The following is a 21,295-nucleotide window of genomic DNA, read 5'->3' on the forward strand; positions in this document are numbered from 1 at the left end:
CTATTGAAATTTCTCATAATCTTGTTCAACATGACCGGACGAAGCATGTGGAGGTAGATCGGCACTTCATTAAGGAAAACTTGGATCGAAAGATCGTCTGTTTCCCTTTTGTGTATACAGAAGATCAATTAGCAGATGTTCTTACGAAAGGAGTATCAAGGAAAGTGTTTGACATCGCGATTGACAAGTTGAGCATGATCGACATCTATGCACCAACCTGAGGGGGAGTGTAGAATATTCAGTCAATTTGCTTTCCTTATATAGGTAGATTACGTATTCTGTATAATTGTAGGAGATATTTTCCTATTAGGATTACACTTGTATCTCTATATATTCCTCTTATTCGGAGATGAATAATACATCAAAAAATATTCCAAACACATCGAAGTCTTATTTTCTACTATCACCAAAATATGTATATGATTCTTTTCCAATTGAATCAACCTAGAAACATCTGACAAGCCTATTTTCTTCATCTGTATAAAATTCAAAAAAGAAATCTGGATCCTTCTCTTGCTCAGCTTTGAAGTGTTCATATAAAATGTCAACATCATGACCCATGACTTCTTCTCTCTCATCTCGCACCACATTTCTTAAATCTCTTTCAGTGCAGCCAACATTTGCATGCCCACCAGCTTGTGTCTCGAATAATTCAAATTGCTGGTATATAGGAATGTTCACCCGCCTCAAGTCTTGTATCAGAATCTTTTTTGTGGTAGACACAGTACGCTGTGATCTTAACAAGTGAACTCTGCTTGGTGTTGTAGGCGGATGATTGTGTTCCTCATTGAAAGTCTTGACCACATAATTACTTCCATCATAACATACAGTTAATTTTGCATTGCACCCTGTTCGAGTCTTCCCTCGGTCTCTTTCCTCAATTTCATTTTTTTTTCTCATGTATCATCAGTTTCCCCTTCTTTAGAACAAACATATTGTTTCCAATATACTATTCCCTTCTTCTTCGTCTCCTTACTTTTTCTGACACTGAATCCAGCCTTAAGTGCATAATCATTGTAGAAATTGTATGTTACATCCAATGACACGAATTGCTGCCCAGCTTTTAGTTTCATATCATCTTCAACATCAAAGATATATGCCATCTGTGTTTCTGTTGGGAAAAGCTTCCATTCCTCCGATGTATTTTTTCATGATGTCCACGTGTTTGTAACTAGTCAAAGACTCGGTAACATCAATTATAAACAAAAATAATAATAAAAAATAGGAAAAAAAAATAAAACGTTGGGCTCCATTGACTAGAAACAAAAGGGAACAAAGAAATTCACCCAACATTCTTTTTCCTTTCCATGATGTTGCATCATCCGTTTTCCTTTTTAAACCCAATAGCTTACATCGCAGTTCAATTACATAGGAAGCTTTCTTTATATTATATGGAATCTCAAAGCAAACCTTTAAGGGAACAAAAACTATTAAGAGATAAGAAAGAGATAGAGAATATACCTTTCCAAAGAGGGTGTAGGTGGTGGAGAGCGACGGCGTCGAAGGTGGAGAGCGGCGGCGACTACGGAGGCTATTATTTTGGGTGTTCGGCAGGAACGAATCCAGGATGAGAACTGGGTTGTGCAATTCTTCTGGGTATTGAGAAGAGAAGACGTGTTTGATATCAAATTCTTGACATGGTTCATTGACGGGAACGATTTGGGTTCTGAAAATTTGTTGGGACTGTGAGAAGAGGAGGAAACGTGGAACTGTGGAAGATTGATTGTTGATATCAATAAATAATTTTAATTAATGAAGATGATAAAGTAATTGAAAGTGATTAAATAAGTATTAAATAATATATTTTAATTCAAGTGGAGCAATTATTTTTCAGCCCTTAGATTAATATGGGTCAGATCTAATAGTTATTGAGCAAATGAGTCATAGTCGGGTGACCAGGTGAACGAGATATGTTAGACATAGGTAAATATGACCTTATTTATCCTTACCCCAAACTACAATTGATGATAGTTTTTTTTTTCTTTTTTTCACAAAAGAATAGAAGGAAAAAAAAAAGAATGATGAATTGATGATAATGGCCCCATCCCAGTCAGTGGGGCCGTCTACACTTTTGTCTTCAACGTCTTCATTCTTTGGGTATCTTCCAATCCAGTGATTTAATTCAGGCTTTGAGCTCGGAAGCTGTGAAGCTCCGACGCCCAACAATTTGAGCTTGTCTTCATGGCAAATCAATCCTCCTCTTCTTCCTACCCAATCCTCTGCGCTTCCTTCAACCAAGACTCCAGGTAAAAACAAATATTCACTCCTATTTCGTTTCCACAATTCATCTTACTTTCAATTTCTGAAAATTTTGTATTTCTTTCGAATTCTGCAGTTGCTTTGCCGTAGGCACAAAGGATGGCTTCAAAGTATTCGATTCTAATACAGGCAGACTCTGCTATGAACGAGGCAAGTTATCAAATTTATTTACTCCTTGTAATTATTGGAATTAAGGGGAAAAAAAACAAAAAAAACCTTGATTTTTTTTTTTACTGTGGTTTACAATCTAATTAATTTATTTTTGGTTAGCTATTGGCGCTTTCGCTATTGTTGAAATGCTATTTAGCTCTAGTCTTCTTGCCATTGTTGGAGCTGGTGAAGAGGTTTGTTATTTTTGCACCAATTTTATTAATCAGTAAAATCTACTTCTTTTGTAAACAAGTATGTGTGTTGTTTCAATTCTAGCACCAAATATTTACTTATGGTTTACTCTTTTATTCATCATATGACATTCTCACTGCCACAGCCATCTCTATCCCCGCGTCGGCTCTGTTTGTTCAATACAACAAGTGGAACTGCTCTTCGAGAACTGAACTTTTTGACTTCAATACTTGCCGTTCGTATGAATAGGAAAAGGTAAACCATTTGACTGGTAATGATCTTTTGCTGTTTAATGCTTTGTATTGATGTTTAGTGCTTATCCGTTCTTTTATTTGTTAACAAAATATGCGTTTCTAGTCTAGATAGTAGATACGACGACAGTGAAGATAATTGCGCCATATTTCGCATTTTTGTCTCTTGTTGACAACTGTTAGGACTTTTGCTATTTAGTAACCTCTCTCAAGAGTATCATGGTTATCCTACTCCATCTTTTTATAAAGTAACGGATTATTTCCAAATACTTATTTTGTACGTTTTTCTTCCCTTTATGGTTCTTCTACATGCATCGATGAGAACGTATAGATTATGTCTCTGTACACAGAAAAGAATGTCCAAATTGCCCTAATTTTATCAACATTGTTACGTTAATGAAATGTAACAAAATTATTTGAGTGGTTCAGAGTTTACTCAATCATGAGATGCTGTTATTTATCCATTGAATGAACTTCACTGCTTTAATCTTCTATGTTGTTCATGATTTTGATGTTTTTTTCCGGCAATTGCAGACTTGTTGTCATCTTACAGGACAAAGCATATGTATATGACATAAATAGTCTTGCGATCTTGGACACTATTGATACTGTATCAAATATAAAAGGTGAAATTGGGTGGCATTACATTCATGCTCAGTTAAACCAAAAGGTGTCTTTCTGTGAATGACCATATCTTTTTATTTTTTTCCTTCCAGGGCTTTGCGCATTCTCCCCGAGTTTGGATGGTTGTTACTTGGCTCTTCCTGCCAGCATCTCCAAAGGATCAGTGTTGTTATACAATGTCATGGACCTGCATTTACATTGTGAGGTTATGGCATAACTTTTTTTTTTTTTTTTTGGCGTACATTACAAAAAGATCATAAAATGTATATGATATTAGCTCTGTTCTCATATCTTGACTCATAAGTCATACCCTTCTGGAGAATGTTTTTAAATGTGAATTGAGGACTTTTTTGTTCATATGCCTGACAGGGTACTTCTTTTCTGGGAAGGATGCACTTTATGAAACACAAATAACAACAAAAGATTTTTCAGAAATCATAAAAAATTCAATCACCTAAACTGCATGTAGTATACTTTTGGAAGTGACTTTTTTCTTTTCTTTTTCAAAGCCTCAAGAATTGGATATTTTGTAACTGCTTTAGAAAATCTGTGGTCATTTGAAAAGCAATTGTTTTGATTGGAATTATTTTTTTAATTATTATTTATCATAAAGGAAGGATTCATTCAGTATATCAGCAATGGAGCAAATGATAATTCTCTTTCGATAACTTTTTTTTAATTTATCTACTTGAATTTAATTACAGATTGATGCTCATAGAGCCCCACTTGCTGCAATTGCACTTTCTTCCAATGGGACGTACATAGCAACAGCATCCGAACAGGGAACCATTATCAGAGTCCATTTAGTATCAGAAGCAACAAAGGTGAAGAATAGCAACACTAAACCCTACTTGATTACGATGCTCAATGTTGAGGGTATATAAAATATTTGTCAACGGCACAGCCGTTGGGGGCATAATTAGTATTTTCATATTGGTCATATAATCTTATGATTCAAGAAACTCATGTTTGACGTGTTATCTCCTTGTAGTTGTAGTAAATATGCACCTTTTACCCAGAATCTTGTTTCTCTTTATAGGCTTATGACTGTGCAAACAATAATAGGATGATGATGCAAAATATCACAGCAAGAACATAAGGAAACCACAGCACACACGAACACAGAATTTTATAGAGGTTCGACAAAAACTTTGCCTACGTCCTCTGTGTGATCTCTCTTGAGAATCACTAGCACTATGGAGAATAACAACTTGATTACAAGTACTTATTGAAATCCCTATGCTAATCCCCAACCCCTTTGCTAGATCTCTCTATCACCCTTGGCTCTCCCTGCCCCTGTGTTTGTATTTTAACTGAGAACTCTCTGAGATCTCTCTTTGATCTCTTCTCTGATCTGAGGACACCTTATGTGACCTCCCTGCAGCCCTATTTATAGATTGTAGGTGCTGGTTACAAACATGTCACATTAGGATTCCTAAAACTATTAGAACAAGGAAAGAGAGCTAGCTTTTCTATTCCTAACTAGAATAGAACTTACTTTCCAGGTCTAAATCAATAGGAATAACTCTTCCTATTCCAAAACCCATTAGGATAATCCTAACCAACTTGGACATATCAACGAGCCAAATTCACAACAATCTCCACCTTGGTGAGTTGATACCAAACTGATTGCTGCAACCTCCAGGATATCTTGTACTTCTCGAAGTAATCCTGAAACCTTCAAGAACCTTCACCTTGGCAAGACTCTTCTTGCCTCAACACACCTCTAGTGAGGAGGTGCTCCACCTCAATCTCAACATGCTGTAAGAATGAGCAGGTTCAAGTAACACTTGAACTCCTCCATGGCAATGGTCCTGGTCAAACAATCTGAGACATTCTCCCTTGAATGAAATTTCTCAATTGTTACCTTCCTTGAGTTGAACCAACCTTCGCTGCGATGACTACGAACATCAACGTGTTTCGTCTCTGCTTGAAACACTTGATTCCTTGTCAAATTGATGACCCCATTCTTCACCACAACAACTTGTTGAATTCCAAACTCACTCAATAACCCATTAAGCCATAATGCTTCTGCGGAAGCTTCTGTTAGTGCCATGCAATCTACTTCAGTGGTAGACAACGTCGTAGCTGATTCTTTAGTTGCTCTACAACTCACTAAACCTTCACCACAAGTCAAGACATTACTTGTTGCAGGTCTTCTCTTGTCTAAGTCTCCTGCCAAATCTGAACCCTCATGACCAGCATTGCATGCTTGTTCTTGTTGTCTTTCAAACACATATCCATGCTCCTTGGTGTCTCTCAAGTAATACAGAATCCACTTCACTGCTTGCCAGTGACGTCTATCCGGATTCGCCATATACTTTGACACAACGCTCAATGCTTGAGCTAAACCTGGTCTTGTGCAGATTCTAGCATACATGAGACATCCCACTACTCTTGCATAAGACACATTCATCATCTCATCTAACTCCTTCGTAGACGATCTCTGCACACTCAACTGGAAGTGTGCTACCGGTGGAGTAGACACGGGTTCATATAACAGCCATATTTTTCCCGCTTCTCTGTCCCTCCTTATCCTCACTCCTAGGATTTGTTGTGCAGCTTCTAGATCATTTATGTCGAAATCCTTCCATAGTTGTGTCTTAAACTTTGGAATTCTAGACATATCCTGACATGTAGTTAACATGTCACCTAAATAAAGTAGCAATAGTAAAACCATACTATCCTTGAACACATGATGATAAACGCAGCTATCCGCTGGTGAGATTTGGTCATAATCGACCTTTACTTTCTGCGAATACTCCTTGGCCAATACCCGAGCTTTGAATCTCATGGCTTCCTTATCATGCATTCCTTCCTTTTTCCTATAAACCCACTTACAGCCAACCTGATTTCTTTCTTTGGGCTTAGGAACCGACTCCTGAACCAAGTCCTTCTGTATGGACTTCTTCATCTGTTCTAACATAGCTACCATCCAACTTTCCCGTACATCATTTGCTATAGCTTCCTGATACGTGGTTGGATCTCCTGGACTCAAACTTAGAGCATACTCGTCCAATGCTATGCTTCTTTGGAACTCCTGCCCAAGTGACTGACGAACTGAGTCGTTGGTTCGCAGTGCTAATTGCTCCACCTGAGCTTGTATTAATGACTGTTGTTGTTGCTCTAAGACTTCATCCTCAATAACCCCTTTATCATGCTCCACCTGCTCAATTTGCTCCACCTGAGCTGGAGTTTCTTCCATGATCCCTTTGGTTAGAGGAACTTCGGTTGCTTTCTCTTCAACATCAGTCTTCTTCTTCACCTCACTTGTCTTGACTTCATCGAACGACATTGTCTCCTCATCAAAAATGACATGTCTACTTAGAACCCTTTTCTTGCTGACAATATCCCATAACTTGTAGCCCTTTACTCCTTTCTCAACTCCAAGAAAAATGCACTTGCGTGACTTTGGCTTGAGTTTGGTTTGCTCATTGTTGGAAATATGAGCATATGCACTGCTACCAAACACCCTTAAGTTAGAATAGTCAACTGGTTCTCCAGACCATACCTCCTCTGCACACTTGAAGTCCAAGACTTTTGATGGTGACCGATTAACCAAGTAACACGCATCGTTAACTGCATCTGCCCAAAACGTGTCCGGTAATCCTGCATGCAGCCGCATGCTTCTTTCTCTCTCCAAGAGAGTTTTATTCATCCTTGTAGCAGCTCCGTTTTGTTGGAGATTCTCTTTCACCGTGAAGTGTCTCGTGATTCCTTCATCCTTGCAAAATTGTAAGAACCTTTTCATTCTATATTCACTGCCACCGTTACTTCTCAAATACTTGATTTTTCTGCCTGTTAGATTTTCTACTTCTGTTTTCCACTCCTTAAACTTGGTGAAAACCTCCGATTTCTTCCTCATAAAGTAGACCCAAATCTTCCTCGAAAAATCATCTAAAAAAGTAACAAAGTACTTGAAGCCTCCCATAGACCTTACTGGTGCCGGGCCCCATACATCTGAGTGAATATAATCCAGCAATCCTTTGCTTTTGTTCTCACAATTTGCTAACTTGAATGCCACCTTCTGCTTCCCAAGAGTACAATCCTTGCAGAAGTTCAGTTTGCAAACACTGACACCTTCTAGCTTACCTTTCTTGTGGAGTTCCTGCATTCCTCTTTGACTCATGTGCCCAAGGCGATGATGCCATAGCTCAGTCTTGTCTTTTACCTCAGTAGACATTGCAACTCCACCTATTATTGTAGTCCCTTGAAGCTTGTATAAGTTGTTAGGTTGAATGTCGCCCTTCATCACAACAAGTGATCCCTTGAGAACTTTGAGTCTTCCCTCTTCAGAGCGATACCTATATCCGGCCTTGTCCAAAGTACCCAAAGATATCAAGTTCTTCCTTAACTTAGGAATATATCTGACATTCTCCAGCGTTCTAACAACTCCATCATGCATTCTGATTTTCACTGATCCAATACCTAGGATCCTACACGATGAGTCATCTCCCCTAAAAACCTCTCCACTGCTACTGTCCTCAAATGTGTCAAACCATTCTTGGATTGCACACATGTGGAATGTACAACCGGTATCCAAAATCCAATTTCTGAAAGCATTGGAGCTGGCTGCTACCACAAGGAGTTCACCGTCATCTTTATCTTGTTTGATGACTACATTGGCTGTGTTTGAACTCCCTGCCATCGCCTCTGCTCTCATCTTCCCTTCTCTGCAGTTTCTTTTCAAGTGGTCGGTAGCACCACATTTGAAGCAACCTTTCTTGTATTTTTCCTTGGATTTTGATGTACCCTTGTTACCAGATTTATCCTTCTTACTCGTCAACTGACCTGTCTCCTTGCCCTTGACATGAATGCCTCCTTCTTGAGAGCTTTCGGTCTCCCTACTCATCTTAAAATAAGATTGAATAGCTTCGGTAATCTCACCGTACTTGAGAGAATCCTTACCGGAAACGAGTCTGGTGATGAAGTGCTCGAATGAAGCTGGTAAAGATCTTAGCAGCATAAGTGCTTTCTCCTCATCTTTATACCTCACATCCACCTTTGATAAATTGGCAACACAAATCTGAAATTTATTCAGATGATCCTGCAGATCCCTGCCTTCTTCCATCCGAAGACTATAGAGTTCGTCTTTCAAGAAGAGTTTATCCGCGTCAACCTCTTTGACATTGTCCAATGTCTTACTGCTGTCCATATTCTCACCAATATGGACCTTACCCGCGTAAACCTTCTTGAGATAATCCCAGGTCTCTTTGCTGTTCATATTCTCACCGGCACTAGCCAATACATGAACCAACACATGATCAGCAAGATGTAGCTCTATAAAGCTCTTTGCCTTCTTGTCCATCTTCTGCCAAACCTTGTCTGCCATATCAGCTGCCTTATTCTCTATCCCGAGAATAGCCTCGTACAGACCTTGTAGAATCAGGACACTTTTCATCTTCCTCTGCCATAATGTGAAGTTATCCTTCCCATTCAACATAATGGGCATCACATTGCTGCCTGTGTCTGCCTTGTCATCTGCCATCTCAGAAACACCTTGAGCCTAAGCTCTGATACCACTTTGTAGTAAATATGCACCTTTTACCCAGAATCTCGTTTCTCTTTATAGGCTTATGACTGTGCAAACAATAATAGGATGATGATGCAAAATATCACAGCAAGAACATAAGGAAACCACAGCACACACGAACACAGAATTTTATAGAGGTTCGACAAAAACTTTGCCTACGTCCTCTGTGTGATCTCTCTTGAGAATCACTAGCACTATGGAGAATAACAACTTGATTACAAGTACTTATTGAAATCCCTATGCTAATCCCCAACCCCTTTGCTAGATCTCTCTATCACCCTTGGCTCTCCCTGCCCCTGTGTTTGTATTTTAACTGAGAACTCTCTGAGATCTCTCTTTGATCTCTTCTCTGATCTGAGGACACCTTATGTGACCTCCCTGCAGCCCTATTTATAGATTGTAGGTGCTGGTTACAAACATGTCACATTAGGATTCCTAAAACTATTAGAACAAGGAAAGAGAGCTAGCTTTTCTATTCCTAACTAGAATAGAACTTACTTTCCAGGTCTAAATCAATAGGAATAACTCTTCCTATTCCAAAACCCATTAGGATAATCCTAATCAACTTGGACATATCAACGAGCCAAATTCACAACAGTAGTCACCCTCCTAATTTCAGGGATATAACATTAAACCTAGATTCACTTTATTGGACCAGGAAGCTTCTAAAAATGCAGTTAAGCTCCAATATCAACCATTGTCAGGATGTTTGATTTTTATCAGGTGTTATCGAGTCTCTGGTCTAGTAGCTTTTGAGAGAAGAAACTGGAACCCTATACGGTGATAGCAAACATAGGTCTTTCTCTTGTAATCAGTGGCTGTTGTATCTGTGCATCATGCATCCTCGCTCACGTAAGCGTATGTATATCCATATTGCAAAACAATTGCGTTAGGCATCATCTTCTTTCCTGACTCATAATAAACTACATATACTGAAGCAAATGGTAGCACTACCACTAACTGACTGCAAAATATACAAAAATATGCAACTCACCGATTTATTTTTGGCAGTCTTATAGCTTTCGGAGAGGAACATATCCATCTACTATATTCTCCTTATCATTTGCGCCATCTATGCAACTGCCAGATATTCTAGTGGGCACAAGTTCATCTGGTTCTGTTCATGCTTTCTCTCTGGGGTTTTCTAATTACCAGAGGTGAGAAATACAACTGAACATGCCTTTTCGGGACAACACATGATGTCAACTCTAGTACCTAGCTTATTGTGTTAATGGTGTGCACATGCTATATTAAATCATCAAATATAAAGATCTCACTTATGGACCTTGTTTATGCTCACCGTGTTATGTGTTGCCTCCATATCCCTTGTCAGTTTTCAATTTATGCTAATTGGCCAACACTCTTTCAGTTTCCTGAATGAATGCAATCACCATAACTAATTATGACAAGAATATGTACTTTAAATTCTAAATTCATTATATATCTAGAAAAATGTATTCATACAGTATACGCTTAGTCTGTTATCATCTTTTGTCAGCCAAAATTAACCTAGGCCCTAAGAAAACTTCTTGTAGAGGTAATTTGTGTTATCATAGTGTGTTTTCCTTTTCTGCTTTGAACTTTGAAGAGGTGAAGGCCAGAAAATTTTTCTAAACCTCCAGAATTCTTTATGTTCATGAATCATGAAGTTCCATGCAGTGCTTTTGATCCTTTTTGTTTTTACATTTCTCAACCATTTTACAGGATTTGCAAAAGTGGGTCTTATTTTATCTCTCTTTCTTAGCAGGAGCAAAAGATCAGGAAGTTTTCTTGGATCAATTATACCTGACTCTGTTACTGATGCACTAGATCCAGCATATCATGATGTACTGCATAATGTTGCACCTGCAGGGGTCAAAAGGTGAACCATTAGATTTTGTCCACTGGTTTACTGACAACATACTACTATACACGTGGCATATAGTGTTGATCAGATGAGATCTACCTGTTCATTCTAGCTCGAATTTTAAAAATTCAGTTGAGGTCTGTTCGTTTCAAACTCTATTCTCTACTTGGTCAGTAGCTAGCCTTGTCTTTTGTTGCTTGTTCTAAATTTCATAGGAGATCAAGTTTACACCAACGAGGGGTTCCTGTCGTTTTCTTCCTTGTGTTCTTAGGTTTGAACCCCTCATGGTATGTACCTAGCTATTTGGTAGAGTTTCTGTCTCTTAAAGATATAGTGTGAGGCAAGAGATCCCGGTTTCGAGCCGAGGTCCGCAAAATGGATTTGGAGGATTTCTGGGAATCAAAAAAGGGAAAAAAGGTCACCTTTGCTGTGTTAAATCTTTATCCTTGTAGTTATTAGTATTTCTTTGATGTAGAGGTGAGAATTTCAAGTTTGGTCTATAGTGCAGACTTTGTATCAAGTGTAATTAAAAGCATACTCACTGATAGAGATCTAAGAAGCACAAACACGTTCATGATCAAATATGGAGATGCTTTCCTGCCAAGCACGAGTATTTGTTATATGAATGCATATTTGATAATGACTATTTTGTTGTTGGTATGAAATTATAAACTTCTTTCCAGCCAAGCTAGGGTATTTTGTTTATAAAAAATCCTTTTTTGGTTATCCAGTCAAAAAAGTTCATTTGAACTATGGATCTTCACTCCTTTAACTGGCCCATTGATCAGGAATATTGTTAAGTAGGAGATACCTGGTTTGTTTCAACTCAGATGTTAATATTCATTCTTGCAATTGTTCTCTTCTAGCCCAGTATTTCATAAAATCAGCATATTTGCTGTGGTTTATTTTAATTTTTAATTCTTCTTTGGTATTTTACAGCTATGCAGTGATTCGTAAGGTTGAGAAGGTTGCTGATACATCAACGTCAGAAATAGTGGCGTGTCGGTTAGTTACTGATTCTTATGCGTGATTTTATAACTCGAGTCTCGTTTTTAGTATTACTTTGTCTCCCTCCCGTTCCTTTCTATAACTTTGATTTCTGACTTGGCCACTTTAATTAAGTTCTGAACAATAAATAAAAAATGTAAAACGTTATTCAGGGCCTGTGCAGAGTGGGGAGTGGTATTCATTGGACCAAGAAATACAACTGGGATTCCATGAATGATTTAAACTGAGGTGCCATGTCTAATGTTTGTTTGTCTAGATTGTGATCCATTGATTAATCTGAATGTCCAACTAGATTGGAGCTGCCATCCCCAAGTTTTAAGTAAAGATATACCTTTGTGGAGTGGTGTAGGTCTTTTATACTGTTAAAGTTAAACTTGTTTCTAACCTTTGCTTCATTGAGGTGTTTGTCTACCCAAAGTCTTCATTGTTATACTATTTAGAATATTGTTTGGCTTAATTCTTTGCGCTTGGATTTCATTTTCAGGGCCACTATTTCTATTATCACCTACAATGGTTACTTCCAGGAGTACAACTTAAGCATCAACAATCAAAATGAGTTCTTGTGGAGTTTAGAGCGTGAATTTAAGCTACTAAATGTCATATTAGATGATGCCATCAGCTTGTGATGAACATGTTGATTGTGAAAACCAAGGGTAGGAGATCGTCAACTGATACAATCTGATAAACAAAATCATACCGACAAAAAATTAGCATATACAGTTTGTGTCACTGTTTATAAGCAGCGGAGATAGCATGTAACCTTTCCAAAAACATTGTAGCTGTAAATTGACAGACTTATCACTAATTCAAAGAATTTAATTGTTTGGTTGGTCATGATTGTTTTGGTGATCTTTTGGTAATGGTCATTCAATTTCATGGTGTTTTCTGATTGGTATCTGTTTTCTGCCATGCTCAAGTATTATTATGGTGTTTGTATTTTGGTTAAGGGATAAAATGGATGAAATCGCACTTTACAGAAGTGTAGACAACAGTTTGGGACTTTACAGGAGTAGTGAAGACCACAGTTTGCTTCTTATTTCAAGTCAACAACCAATACGGAAGATTTAATTACTAGTAAAGTCAACAATTAAGAAAAAAAGGGAAAACATAGCTATGCTAGCTTCAACATCTTTAGTTTGCAAAAAAAAAAGTTTTTCCTTTGTCTTTCCCATAAAACGTTTGTAGCTTGTTGTCAGGAGCGAAGCATTAGATTAGAGGTTGAGCATTTTTAACTCGGTTCAACTATTATTAGCCATTTGCCTGTAAATATTGGTAGGAGCGGTATCAACTATGGTACAACCTATTCAAACAGTTGTAATGCTGAGATTAGTTTCAAAAGGTTTTATTCCTTCTAAAAAAAATAAAAAATTGAAGGTACTCAAAATTAGATACCAGTAAGAACTTATAGGTAAATATAAAATAAAAATAAAACAAAATCCCCAGATGCGCGGGCTTTACAGTCACTTCCTCGAGCAAAATGCCTTGCATATGCTTGTCTATAATGCCCCATTAATAATCCCCCTACTTGGAACATTTGGATTTCAAGGACTTGGACACAACTCAACCACTGAGGAACTTACCTGTTCACCATATTGCTCACTTCAAATGAAAACCGTATGACCTAAGACGCCCCTGGCTCTCTAGCCTCATGAGGGGTACAAGTGCCCTCTTGAACCCATAGCTGCATTTCTACAGGCAACGAGAACGAGACACTCGATCATTGCCATCTTCAAAATCTAACAAATGGATGGCACCTTCCTTAGTAATCTAGACCTTTTAGCAAGCATCATTTAAGAGCCGAAAAAACGAAAAAGAAAAACAAGAAACCAAAAAAGTAGAAAGCAATTGGAGAGTTAATTAGTAAAGTACCAAGACATGTAACCTTACTAAAGACCTTGTACAATTCACCAAAGAAACCACTAAAGTATGCAACTACTCATCGATCCAACCAGCTGAACTCTGTAGTGAATAGTTCAGCTGCGGACCAGGAGCGAAACCCATACACCTATCCAGGTAACCAGGTTGGGGTGCTCTTGGACCAACCAATTTAGTTGCATCTGATGGCATAGCTAATCCGTGAGTACTAGATAACGAGTCGGCAGCATGACCTATATCGCTGTAAAAAGTAGATGAGAATGTCCTAATATGGTCATATACTGAATTTTGACCCACTAGATCAAAGCCTCTTGAAAAAATAGGATCTTGCTTCCCTTTAATGCAAGCTGGTGGGACTCTGTCAAATTCTGTTCTCAGTTTCTGTTTCTGTTTCGTCCCATTTGAATATGGTTTTCCCGAGTTCTCTCTCTTGCACCCTTTCTCATTGCCAGACCCAGGATTGGTAACACTCGAACGAGGCTCATCATTACTCGTGGTGCACCTTCTGCCTGCATCATCAGGAATTTTGAATTGGACTTGACCATTAGCATGAGCACAGTGCATACGAGACTTGCTGGGGTCAGGATGCTGATTTCCATCGTCACCACATTCAGTATGTGGTGGCATTTCCTTGTGTATCTCACTAGCTGTATTAGCATCAGGTGTATCCAGGTTCCCGAGCTTCACCTGCTCATACTCCATTGAAGAAAATGGCTCTTCATCCAGTGAGGTCTTGATTTTCTCAGACATGGAAGCCTGGAGTTCATTTTTCAGCGAATTATTTCGTTTCACCATCCTTGAAATATCTATACCGGAAAACGTCTTTTCCCTATTTTTGTTACTACCCAGTTTCACGGCAGAAGTCGACTTCTGCTTCAGTTTGGGTACAGTTGAAGCAATTGCACTTAATGATTCTTCCAAAGGACTTCCTTTCTTAGACCCAGCCTCATCTCCATCCACAGTGAGCTCTGATGGCTTCTTCTTCTGTTTGGGAGTTGTAGAAGCATTTCTTTCCCTATAGGATTCTTTCGAGGAAGGATTTTTCTTTTTGGACACAGCTGTCTCTCTCTCAACAAGGGACTCTGACGTCTGTTTCCTCTTCTCTTCAACAATAGTTTTCTTTTTTACAAGGTTATTGTTCTTTTCTTCAACAAAAGATGGCTTCTGTTTTTTCTTGGATATTGTAGGAGCACTTTTCTCACTATATAGTCCTTCAGAGGAAGGAGTTCTCCTCTTCGACACAGCTTTTTCTCTGTCTACAGAGACCGTTGATGTCAGTTGGCTTTTTTTCTCTTCAACAAAAGTCTTCTCTTTTACAAAAGTAGCCTTCTTCTCTTTAACTGAATAAAGCTTCTTCTTGACTAGTGTGGATAGTACAGGATCACTTCCTTCCCCAACTGATTCTTCCAAAAAAGAATCGCTCTTCTTAGACACAGGTTTCTGCTCTGACATAAGTTTCCTAGTCTTCTTCTCTTGAACATATGGCTTTTGTGTCTTAAGTGCTGTAGGAGCATTTTTATCCAAGGAAATATTTCTCTTAGTCACAACTTTGTCTCCGTCTGCAAGGAATTCTGACATTGGCTTCCACTTCTCTTCTAAAATAGTCTTCTTCTTCTTTTTGAGAGTGCTCATATTCTGTTTGACATCAGGGAATTTTATGTGGTCCCTTCTTACAGTTCCAAATTCAATATCTATATCATGTTTTCTGATCAAAAGCAAAACCATCCAAAATGTTACATCTCACAAGTAATTAATAAAAGTAGATCATCCAAGAAAATATTACTCACGTGCAATATATGAGTATACGGTTAGGTAATAGACCATCCCAAGCTCTTATTATTGATCTCCCTTCTAGCATTTCTCCTTGATTTTCAAAAGCAATCTCCCTGATACAAGCAGTTCAAGCGTCACCATTTCGACAACATAGATAAATGAACCAAGATAAGACAGCATATTAGAATAGAAACAAAAGAGAACACCTTAAAAGTACCTTGGCAGGCATTTCCTGTGGTACGATTTTGGACAACGCATGCACACAGCAAATTGTAACTCACTATCCTTCTTATTTTCTGCTTGTTTACAAATGCAGCACTTATGAATTGGACAAGTAAAAGATTCCCCACCAGCAATCTTTCTCTCAAGTTCTTCAGCAGGAACTCCATTATCTTGGTAAAGTAATATTGCAACACAATGTGGATGGTAAAATCGACCGCAGTTTGGGGATACACAGGAAACCACCTAAAAGAAATTGAAAAAACAAATTTAAGTTTTTACTGAAATTTGCATTAGGCAGGAGTAAAATGCACTAAATCAATGATAAAAAAAAAAAAAAAAAAGGCATATTACAAAACTAGGATATCCTCACTAGTAAAAATAAACTCAGCAGAAAGAATACTCTTTGTTCGTTTAGATGGGAAGGAGGAGAAATATTAAGAACATTTCTTTCACTGCTAAAAGTAGTTCTTGTCCACAAGTTTGTTTGCTCAAGACATTTAACAAATTTTGCCTCGTTTGAAAAAAAAAATGAAAAAGAAAATATATAGAGTATAATCAGGTGGCACTGCATCCAGCTGCATATAAACAGCAGTTCTTTTTATTATGGCAAATGCGTACCTCAGCAGCACCTGAGGACTTATCAGAGGAACCTAACTTCCCACAGACAAAGCACTGGTGCTGTTTATGTTCACAGTTCTTGCAGTAGAAATTTTGCATCCCCTATCAATTTCAAATGTTGGTTGTGATTGGATCGGGATCGGGACAGTAACAAAAATATATAAATAAGATATACAAAGTCAACATATAACCGGGGCATACAACAACATCATCCTGCATAAAGCCAAGAGATTTGCAATAAGATCCGGCACCCGCCTCCTCAGTTGCATGAAAAGACCTTAGGCACCCCCCTTCACAACTGCAATAAAAACACAACTACCATTCACACCACTAACATGTCATATAAAGTAGTTTAAAGAATTCCTAACACCAACATACCAAATGATCTTGCCACCATCGTCACATAAAGCACAGACCTCACCAAACAGGTTATCGATATCCTCATCTTCTGCATGAATCATATCATCTTTTACATCATCGATCATAATTCTGAGCTTCTTTCTAGCTTCAGTATCCTGAAAATCCAAGAACGTGAAAACAAAATAAACACTAACAAATGATGGCTTCAAAGATAAAGTGTACCAAAGAAATATGAAAAGAAAAGCGAGAAAATATTACCTCATCAGAGAGTTTCCTCTTCATTGTCTTCTCTTCAAAAAGTTTGGCCAAAAACTGTGTACAAGTTAAAACATGAGTTTTCATTGTTTCTTTTCATTTGTTTTGGTCTCAAAGTTTTCATTGTAGATAACTGCACATTAACGGATACTTGTGTGTATATTCCATGCATAAAGATTAAGGTACAACATTGGCTTTATAGAATAAATATACCTTAGTAGCCAATGGATCAGATAACAGGAAATGACAGCCTAGTAAAACTAACACAAAGACAACACAAACACATGAAAGATAAAAAAAAAAGAGTTCGATGTCTTGACAAAGTTAAACTCAATCTCTTCATGTACTCACTAAAAGAGTACACAGGTACTTAGAGCTGAATATGTTAACATATAGAATTGGAAATGTATTGTTTTTGAACTTCATGGGGTTTAATATATTTTTATTTCATTTATCTGGAAAAAGGAAGAACACCATTGCAAGTGATGGTGTGCAAACAGATTATTGCTTCATTGCAATGAATGATAGAGGACACACCCTTCTCACAGTGTACAGCAATGATACAGAATGCAATCTGCCAATCACTACTCTACTCAAAACAGTTCATAGCATTTGGCCTGATGAGAAGTTTCCCACAGCTTATCTCAAGACACAACCCTTATAGACTCAGAGCAGAATTACAAGACTTCCAGTGGAGCTATGCAATTAATTGACACCTATAGCCTGTGCTTTACATAGCAAAAATGAGGCACAACATTATTATGGTGATGTTTCCAACTTAAATTGCAGCTAACTGAAAGAAGTGTCTAATATATATTGTAAACTGGGGATGTGACTCTGAATATCATTCCAGTCTGTCTTTGGCAGGACCAGCTATGACCAAACTTTCATTTGTGATCAACAAAGGACAACAAAATAATCTGTATAGTAAAGTTGAAAACATATTCTGAATCATCTGGAAAATAGATATTAATAAGAAGTTTTAAAGACACTGTCTAATTGTGTATTACAATATCAACGATGACAAAAAAAGCTAGACACACCTTGGAATCTGCTAAGGCATGATATCTGTTAACACAATCACCGATGAGAGGCATGTGATCCACCAAATCACTTTGAGAAGGCCTGACCACATACAACCTGCAATTGAGCTAAGCATCAAACTCTGTGCTACAAAAAAGTGAAAAACAAGCATGAAAACTTTTAATTTTTGCAAGCTACCTGAAAACTTCAGATAGGTGATTCCACACACATTCTCTGGATTTTTCAGGATTTCTCTTCACATAGTGAAGGCAGTGCACCGTTATCAAGATCGACCTAACAGTGTCCTCAAAGCTCTTCCTCGGCTTCCCAAGCTTGATCCAACTATTTTCCTCGGAGAGAACCAATATCTCAGGCTCTTCACTCGAAATGTCAAACTTCCATGCAATAACATGCTTACATAAATTCCCCCCATTATCAGCGGTTCCATGCAGAAATATCTTTACATTCTCGCCATCCTGTCTCTCACCATCACTCCATTGAACAGGCAATACATGAAATGAGACACATTCATCCTTTTCATCTACGAAATGGTACTCCGAAACAGAATATGGTTGACACTCTGTCGATGCCATACCCTTCTTTAACTCACACCTAAACACAAAATGCAGAGAAAGAATTGCAGTAAAAATAAGGTAGGCAATCTCAAATTTCTGAGGCCTATGATGAAACCCAGAAGTAATCATGAACCCCAGAAAAGCTGTTTGCAAAGTTGAATGAAAGAATCGAAATTTGAGAGCAATCATGGACCCGAGAAGTAAAATCCAAGAGCAAACATGAAAAAATTGAAAATTTAACTGTTCTTGTAATTTTAAACCCATTGCCGCCCTTTCAGCACTGTTTTCGTTTGTTATAGGATATATGCATGTATTTTGAAAGTGAGTTCACTGGAGAATTAAGGCAATGTATAAAAGAGGAGGAAACAACAAGGTATACCTGACCAAATTCGCAGAAGAACCCTAGAGACTTGCCCTGAGGAAACCCAGCAATGTGGTGACTTTGGGAATTGCTGAGAGATTGAATTTGAGTCAAAATCTAAGAATGCTGTGATGCATCGACTGTTATTTCAATTAAAAAAGTTAATGGGAAACAATCGAATGTAGAAGCATTATATGCACCATACGCTTCGTGTTCTTTACCATACGCTTCGTGTTCTGTGTTCGAAACAACTTGTCAGGTTTTCTTATAGAAAAATAACTTGATGGGCTCCACCTCTCCAAACAAATGAATTTAGAAAAAAAAAAAAAAAAAATCTTTATTCTCTCAATTTTCAGATGATCATCGACATTTTGGTCTCCCACATTTTTATAAAATTTGATTTTTTTCATTCAATTTTAACACTGACTATAACATCTATTCTATAATCAACAGATTTGGGTGTATAGAATTTACACACTCTTTAGAAAGGATGAGGGCTACGCTAGGTTTTCTTGGCAGCGACACGGCAAACTGAGCCGGTGGAGGTGTATGTGCTTTGCTTCCTCTCTCCGGCTTCTTGGGGGGTGACGACAGCGTTCGGTGGCGCAGCCCCCAGTCGTGGGGAATAGTTTTTCTTTTTCTTTTTTCTGTGACGCTATGTGGTGGCGTTGATGGTGACTTCTCGCTAGCTGGGCGAAAGCAGGTGGAGGTAGTGATCTCGACGCCTAATCTCGATGAGGATGCGGCAAGCAATGATTAGGTGATCTTTGGTTGCCGGAAGGAGTGGTGGTTAGGCCATCCGGGTTGGGGGTCAAGAGACCATGGTTCGAGTGTGAGCGTGTTCGACGTCGGAGGTCAGGTTGCTGGCGAGATTTGACGGAGGATGTGACGCGAGTGGAGCCAGAAGGGTTGCTGGAGGTGGCTGCACGAAGGCTCTGGTGCCTAGATGCTTGGGTGTCCTTTGCAAATCCAGCTGCGAGGTTTGTGTTTTAATCCTTGTTAGAGATCTGCAATGCCTCAGCGGCGGCGTTGGAGGCTTCTACACTGGTGGCAACACTGCAGGTGATGGCGGTGGTGACCCGATGATAGATTTGGTGCCCAGATTTTTGGGTGCCCACAGTAGCTGGATGTGGGCTCATAACTGGACCTGGCTTGCAAGCTCTATTAGGGTTTGGGAATTGGCCTTGGGTTTGGGCTTTTATGCTTGGACTTGTGCAATAGTGTTTAGGGTACGGTCTGCGTCCTCTCTGCTTGCTTAGAAGAGATGTCACAAACTAGCCCCCAGTTCCTGTGCCATTTAATATTCATAGGTTTTTGTAAGGGCTTTTCTGGCTGGGCTTAATAGCTTGAAAAGATGGGGATACTTAGATAATGGTTCTTCTGTCGACCCCACTGGGGTGAATCGTTATGTGTAATTCTCATTGAATTATAAAAGACCTGACTTTCTTTGGCATGCTAAAAGTAGCACATAATTTAACCCTGCAAAATGTAGTTGTCAGTATAGAATAAGTACGGATCGTTCAAGCCGGAGATTGAGGGTACACCTGTAATTGCATAAACAAATAAAAAATTAATATGAGTATGAGGTATTATGTGTACAAAAATAAAACAAAGAATGAAGATATATACAAGTTAACGTAAAAAGGGGGGATTTTAGGATTTTTAATGCAGACAAAAAAAAATTCATAAAAACACATATACAAGGGTGGAACGTGAGGACCACAACCCTATGCAAAATTCCAATTACAATTTCTATAGTTGATTTTTTATGTCATGAGAAAGAAGTTGACTATGTGAAACGTTAGTAAGCAAACGATTTCCCATATTTTACTTTCCTTGAATATTTAATCTAAGTGAAAGCACCTAAATTAAACCTATTGAACATGCAATCATAGTCTAGAAAGCTAGCTAATCAAGAACAAATTCAACGCATGAAGAACAAAGAAAGGATGTCAACCAAAGTGCACAACCTAGTATGAAAAAGTTCATCTATTTGCAATCCTGCTTAATTGATTTCGACTTTTGTCCAAAGCCTTTACTACATATGAAATAGGTTCAAAAAACTATTAGGTGAATTGTTAACCTAAATCTAGCTCCAATTACATGCATATATCCTAAGCGTGCACTCAAAGAATATAGACATATAAAAGTTTTGTATAATCCAAAATCAATTAAGCAATCTCACATAAACAACATAGAAACCAACTATAAAAAAATCGCAAGTTTTATTCAAACATAGAGACAGGCTTTAAGCTTTGCCCTTAACGTTATATGTTAACTAGAAATCATTGTTCACGAATTCAAACAAAGAGAAACCAAAGAGTTTACAAGGAAAAAGATTGAATTACACCATGAAGGGTTGAATACAGG

The 21,295-nt window shown here is 38.2% G+C and overlaps 2 protein-coding genes across 8 annotated transcripts; one reads left to right on the forward strand and one right to left on the reverse strand.

Moving 5' to 3' along the window:
* The first annotated feature begins 2,032 nt into the window (after positions 1-2,032).
* LOC133709760 (autophagy-related protein 18b) lies at positions 2,033-12,697 on the forward strand. Of its 5 annotated transcripts, none has more exons than XM_062135619.1 (12): positions 2,033-2,246; positions 2,336-2,409; positions 2,530-2,603; positions 2,747-2,856; positions 3,387-3,478; positions 3,569-3,681; positions 4,181-4,300; positions 10,021-10,166; positions 10,754-10,870; positions 11,795-11,860; positions 12,016-12,091; positions 12,348-12,537. In XM_062135619.1, exons 1-11 carry the CDS (start codon positions 2,182-2,184, stop codon positions 12,074-12,076), a joined length of 1,038 nt encoding a protein of 345 aa, XP_061991603.1. In that variant the 5' UTR covers positions 2,033-2,181; the 3' UTR covers positions 12,077-12,091; positions 12,348-12,537. The 5 variants fall into 5 exon arrangements, 4 of the variants coding, with proteins under 4 accessions (XP_061991603.1, XP_061991601.1, XP_061991599.1 ...); XM_062135617.1 differs by having other exon boundaries at positions 12,027-12,091; XR_009846365.1 differs by lacking the exon at positions 12,016-12,091 and having other exon boundaries at positions 2,035-2,246; positions 10,754-10,992; positions 12,348-12,420.
* Positions 12,698-13,152: 455 nt separating this feature from the next.
* On the reverse strand, positions 13,153-20,392 carry LOC133710665 (protein ENHANCED DOWNY MILDEW 2-like). Of its 3 annotated transcripts, none has more exons than XM_062136801.1 (11): positions 19,404-20,392; positions 18,944-19,016; positions 18,188-18,601; positions 18,010-18,106; positions 16,970-17,023; positions 16,730-16,866; positions 16,553-16,649; positions 16,352-16,453; positions 15,729-15,976; positions 15,526-15,624; positions 13,153-15,443 (listed from the first exon to the last, which is right to left on the reverse strand). In XM_062136801.1, the coding sequence occupies exons 3-11, from the start codon at positions 18,580-18,582 to the stop codon at positions 13,796-13,798; spliced, it is 2,877 nt and encodes a 958-aa protein (XP_061992785.1). In that variant the 5' UTR covers positions 18,583-18,601; positions 18,944-19,016; positions 19,404-20,392; the 3' UTR covers positions 13,153-13,795. The 3 variants fall into 3 exon arrangements, with proteins under 3 accessions (XP_061992785.1, XP_061992784.1, XP_061992786.1); XM_062136800.1 differs by having other exon boundaries at positions 18,944-19,065; XM_062136802.1 differs by lacking the exon at positions 18,944-19,016.
* Between the last annotated feature and the right edge of the window lie 903 nt (positions 20,393-21,295).

The sequence above is a fragment of the Rosa rugosa genome, chromosome 5 (genome assembly GCF_958449725.1).
Source record: "Rosa rugosa chromosome 5, drRosRugo1.1, whole genome shotgun sequence".
NCBI classification, from domain to species: Eukaryota; Viridiplantae; Streptophyta; class Magnoliopsida; order Rosales; family Rosaceae; genus Rosa; species Rosa rugosa.

Excerpts from the sequence above, each read along its gene's own strand:
- LOC133710665 (XM_062136802.1), bottom strand. The coding sequence starts at position 18,582 with ATGGCATCGACAGAGTGTCAACCATATTCTGTTTCGGAGTACCATTTC. Across the intron at positions 15,977-16,351 it reads AGTCCTCAGGTGCTGCTGAG|GTGGTTTCCTGTGTATCCCC; the intron begins GTACGCATTTGC and ends AATTTCTTTTAG. Across the intron at positions 15,444-15,525 it reads CGTATACTCATATATTGCAC|AAAACATGATATAGATATTG; the intron begins GTGAGTAATATT and ends GCTTTTGATCAG.
- LOC133709760 (XM_062135615.1), top strand. The coding sequence starts at position 2,182 with ATGGCAAATCAATCCTCCTCTTCTTCCTACCCAATCCTCTGCGCTTCC. Across the intron at positions 2,604-2,746 it reads TTGTTGGAGCTGGTGAAGAG|CCATCTCTATCCCCGCGTCG; the intron begins GTTTGTTATTTT and ends TCACTGCCACAG. Across the intron at positions 11,861-12,347 it reads TCAGAAATAGTGGCGTGTCG|GGCCACTATTTCTATTATCA; the intron begins GTTAGTTACTGA and ends TTTCATTTTCAG.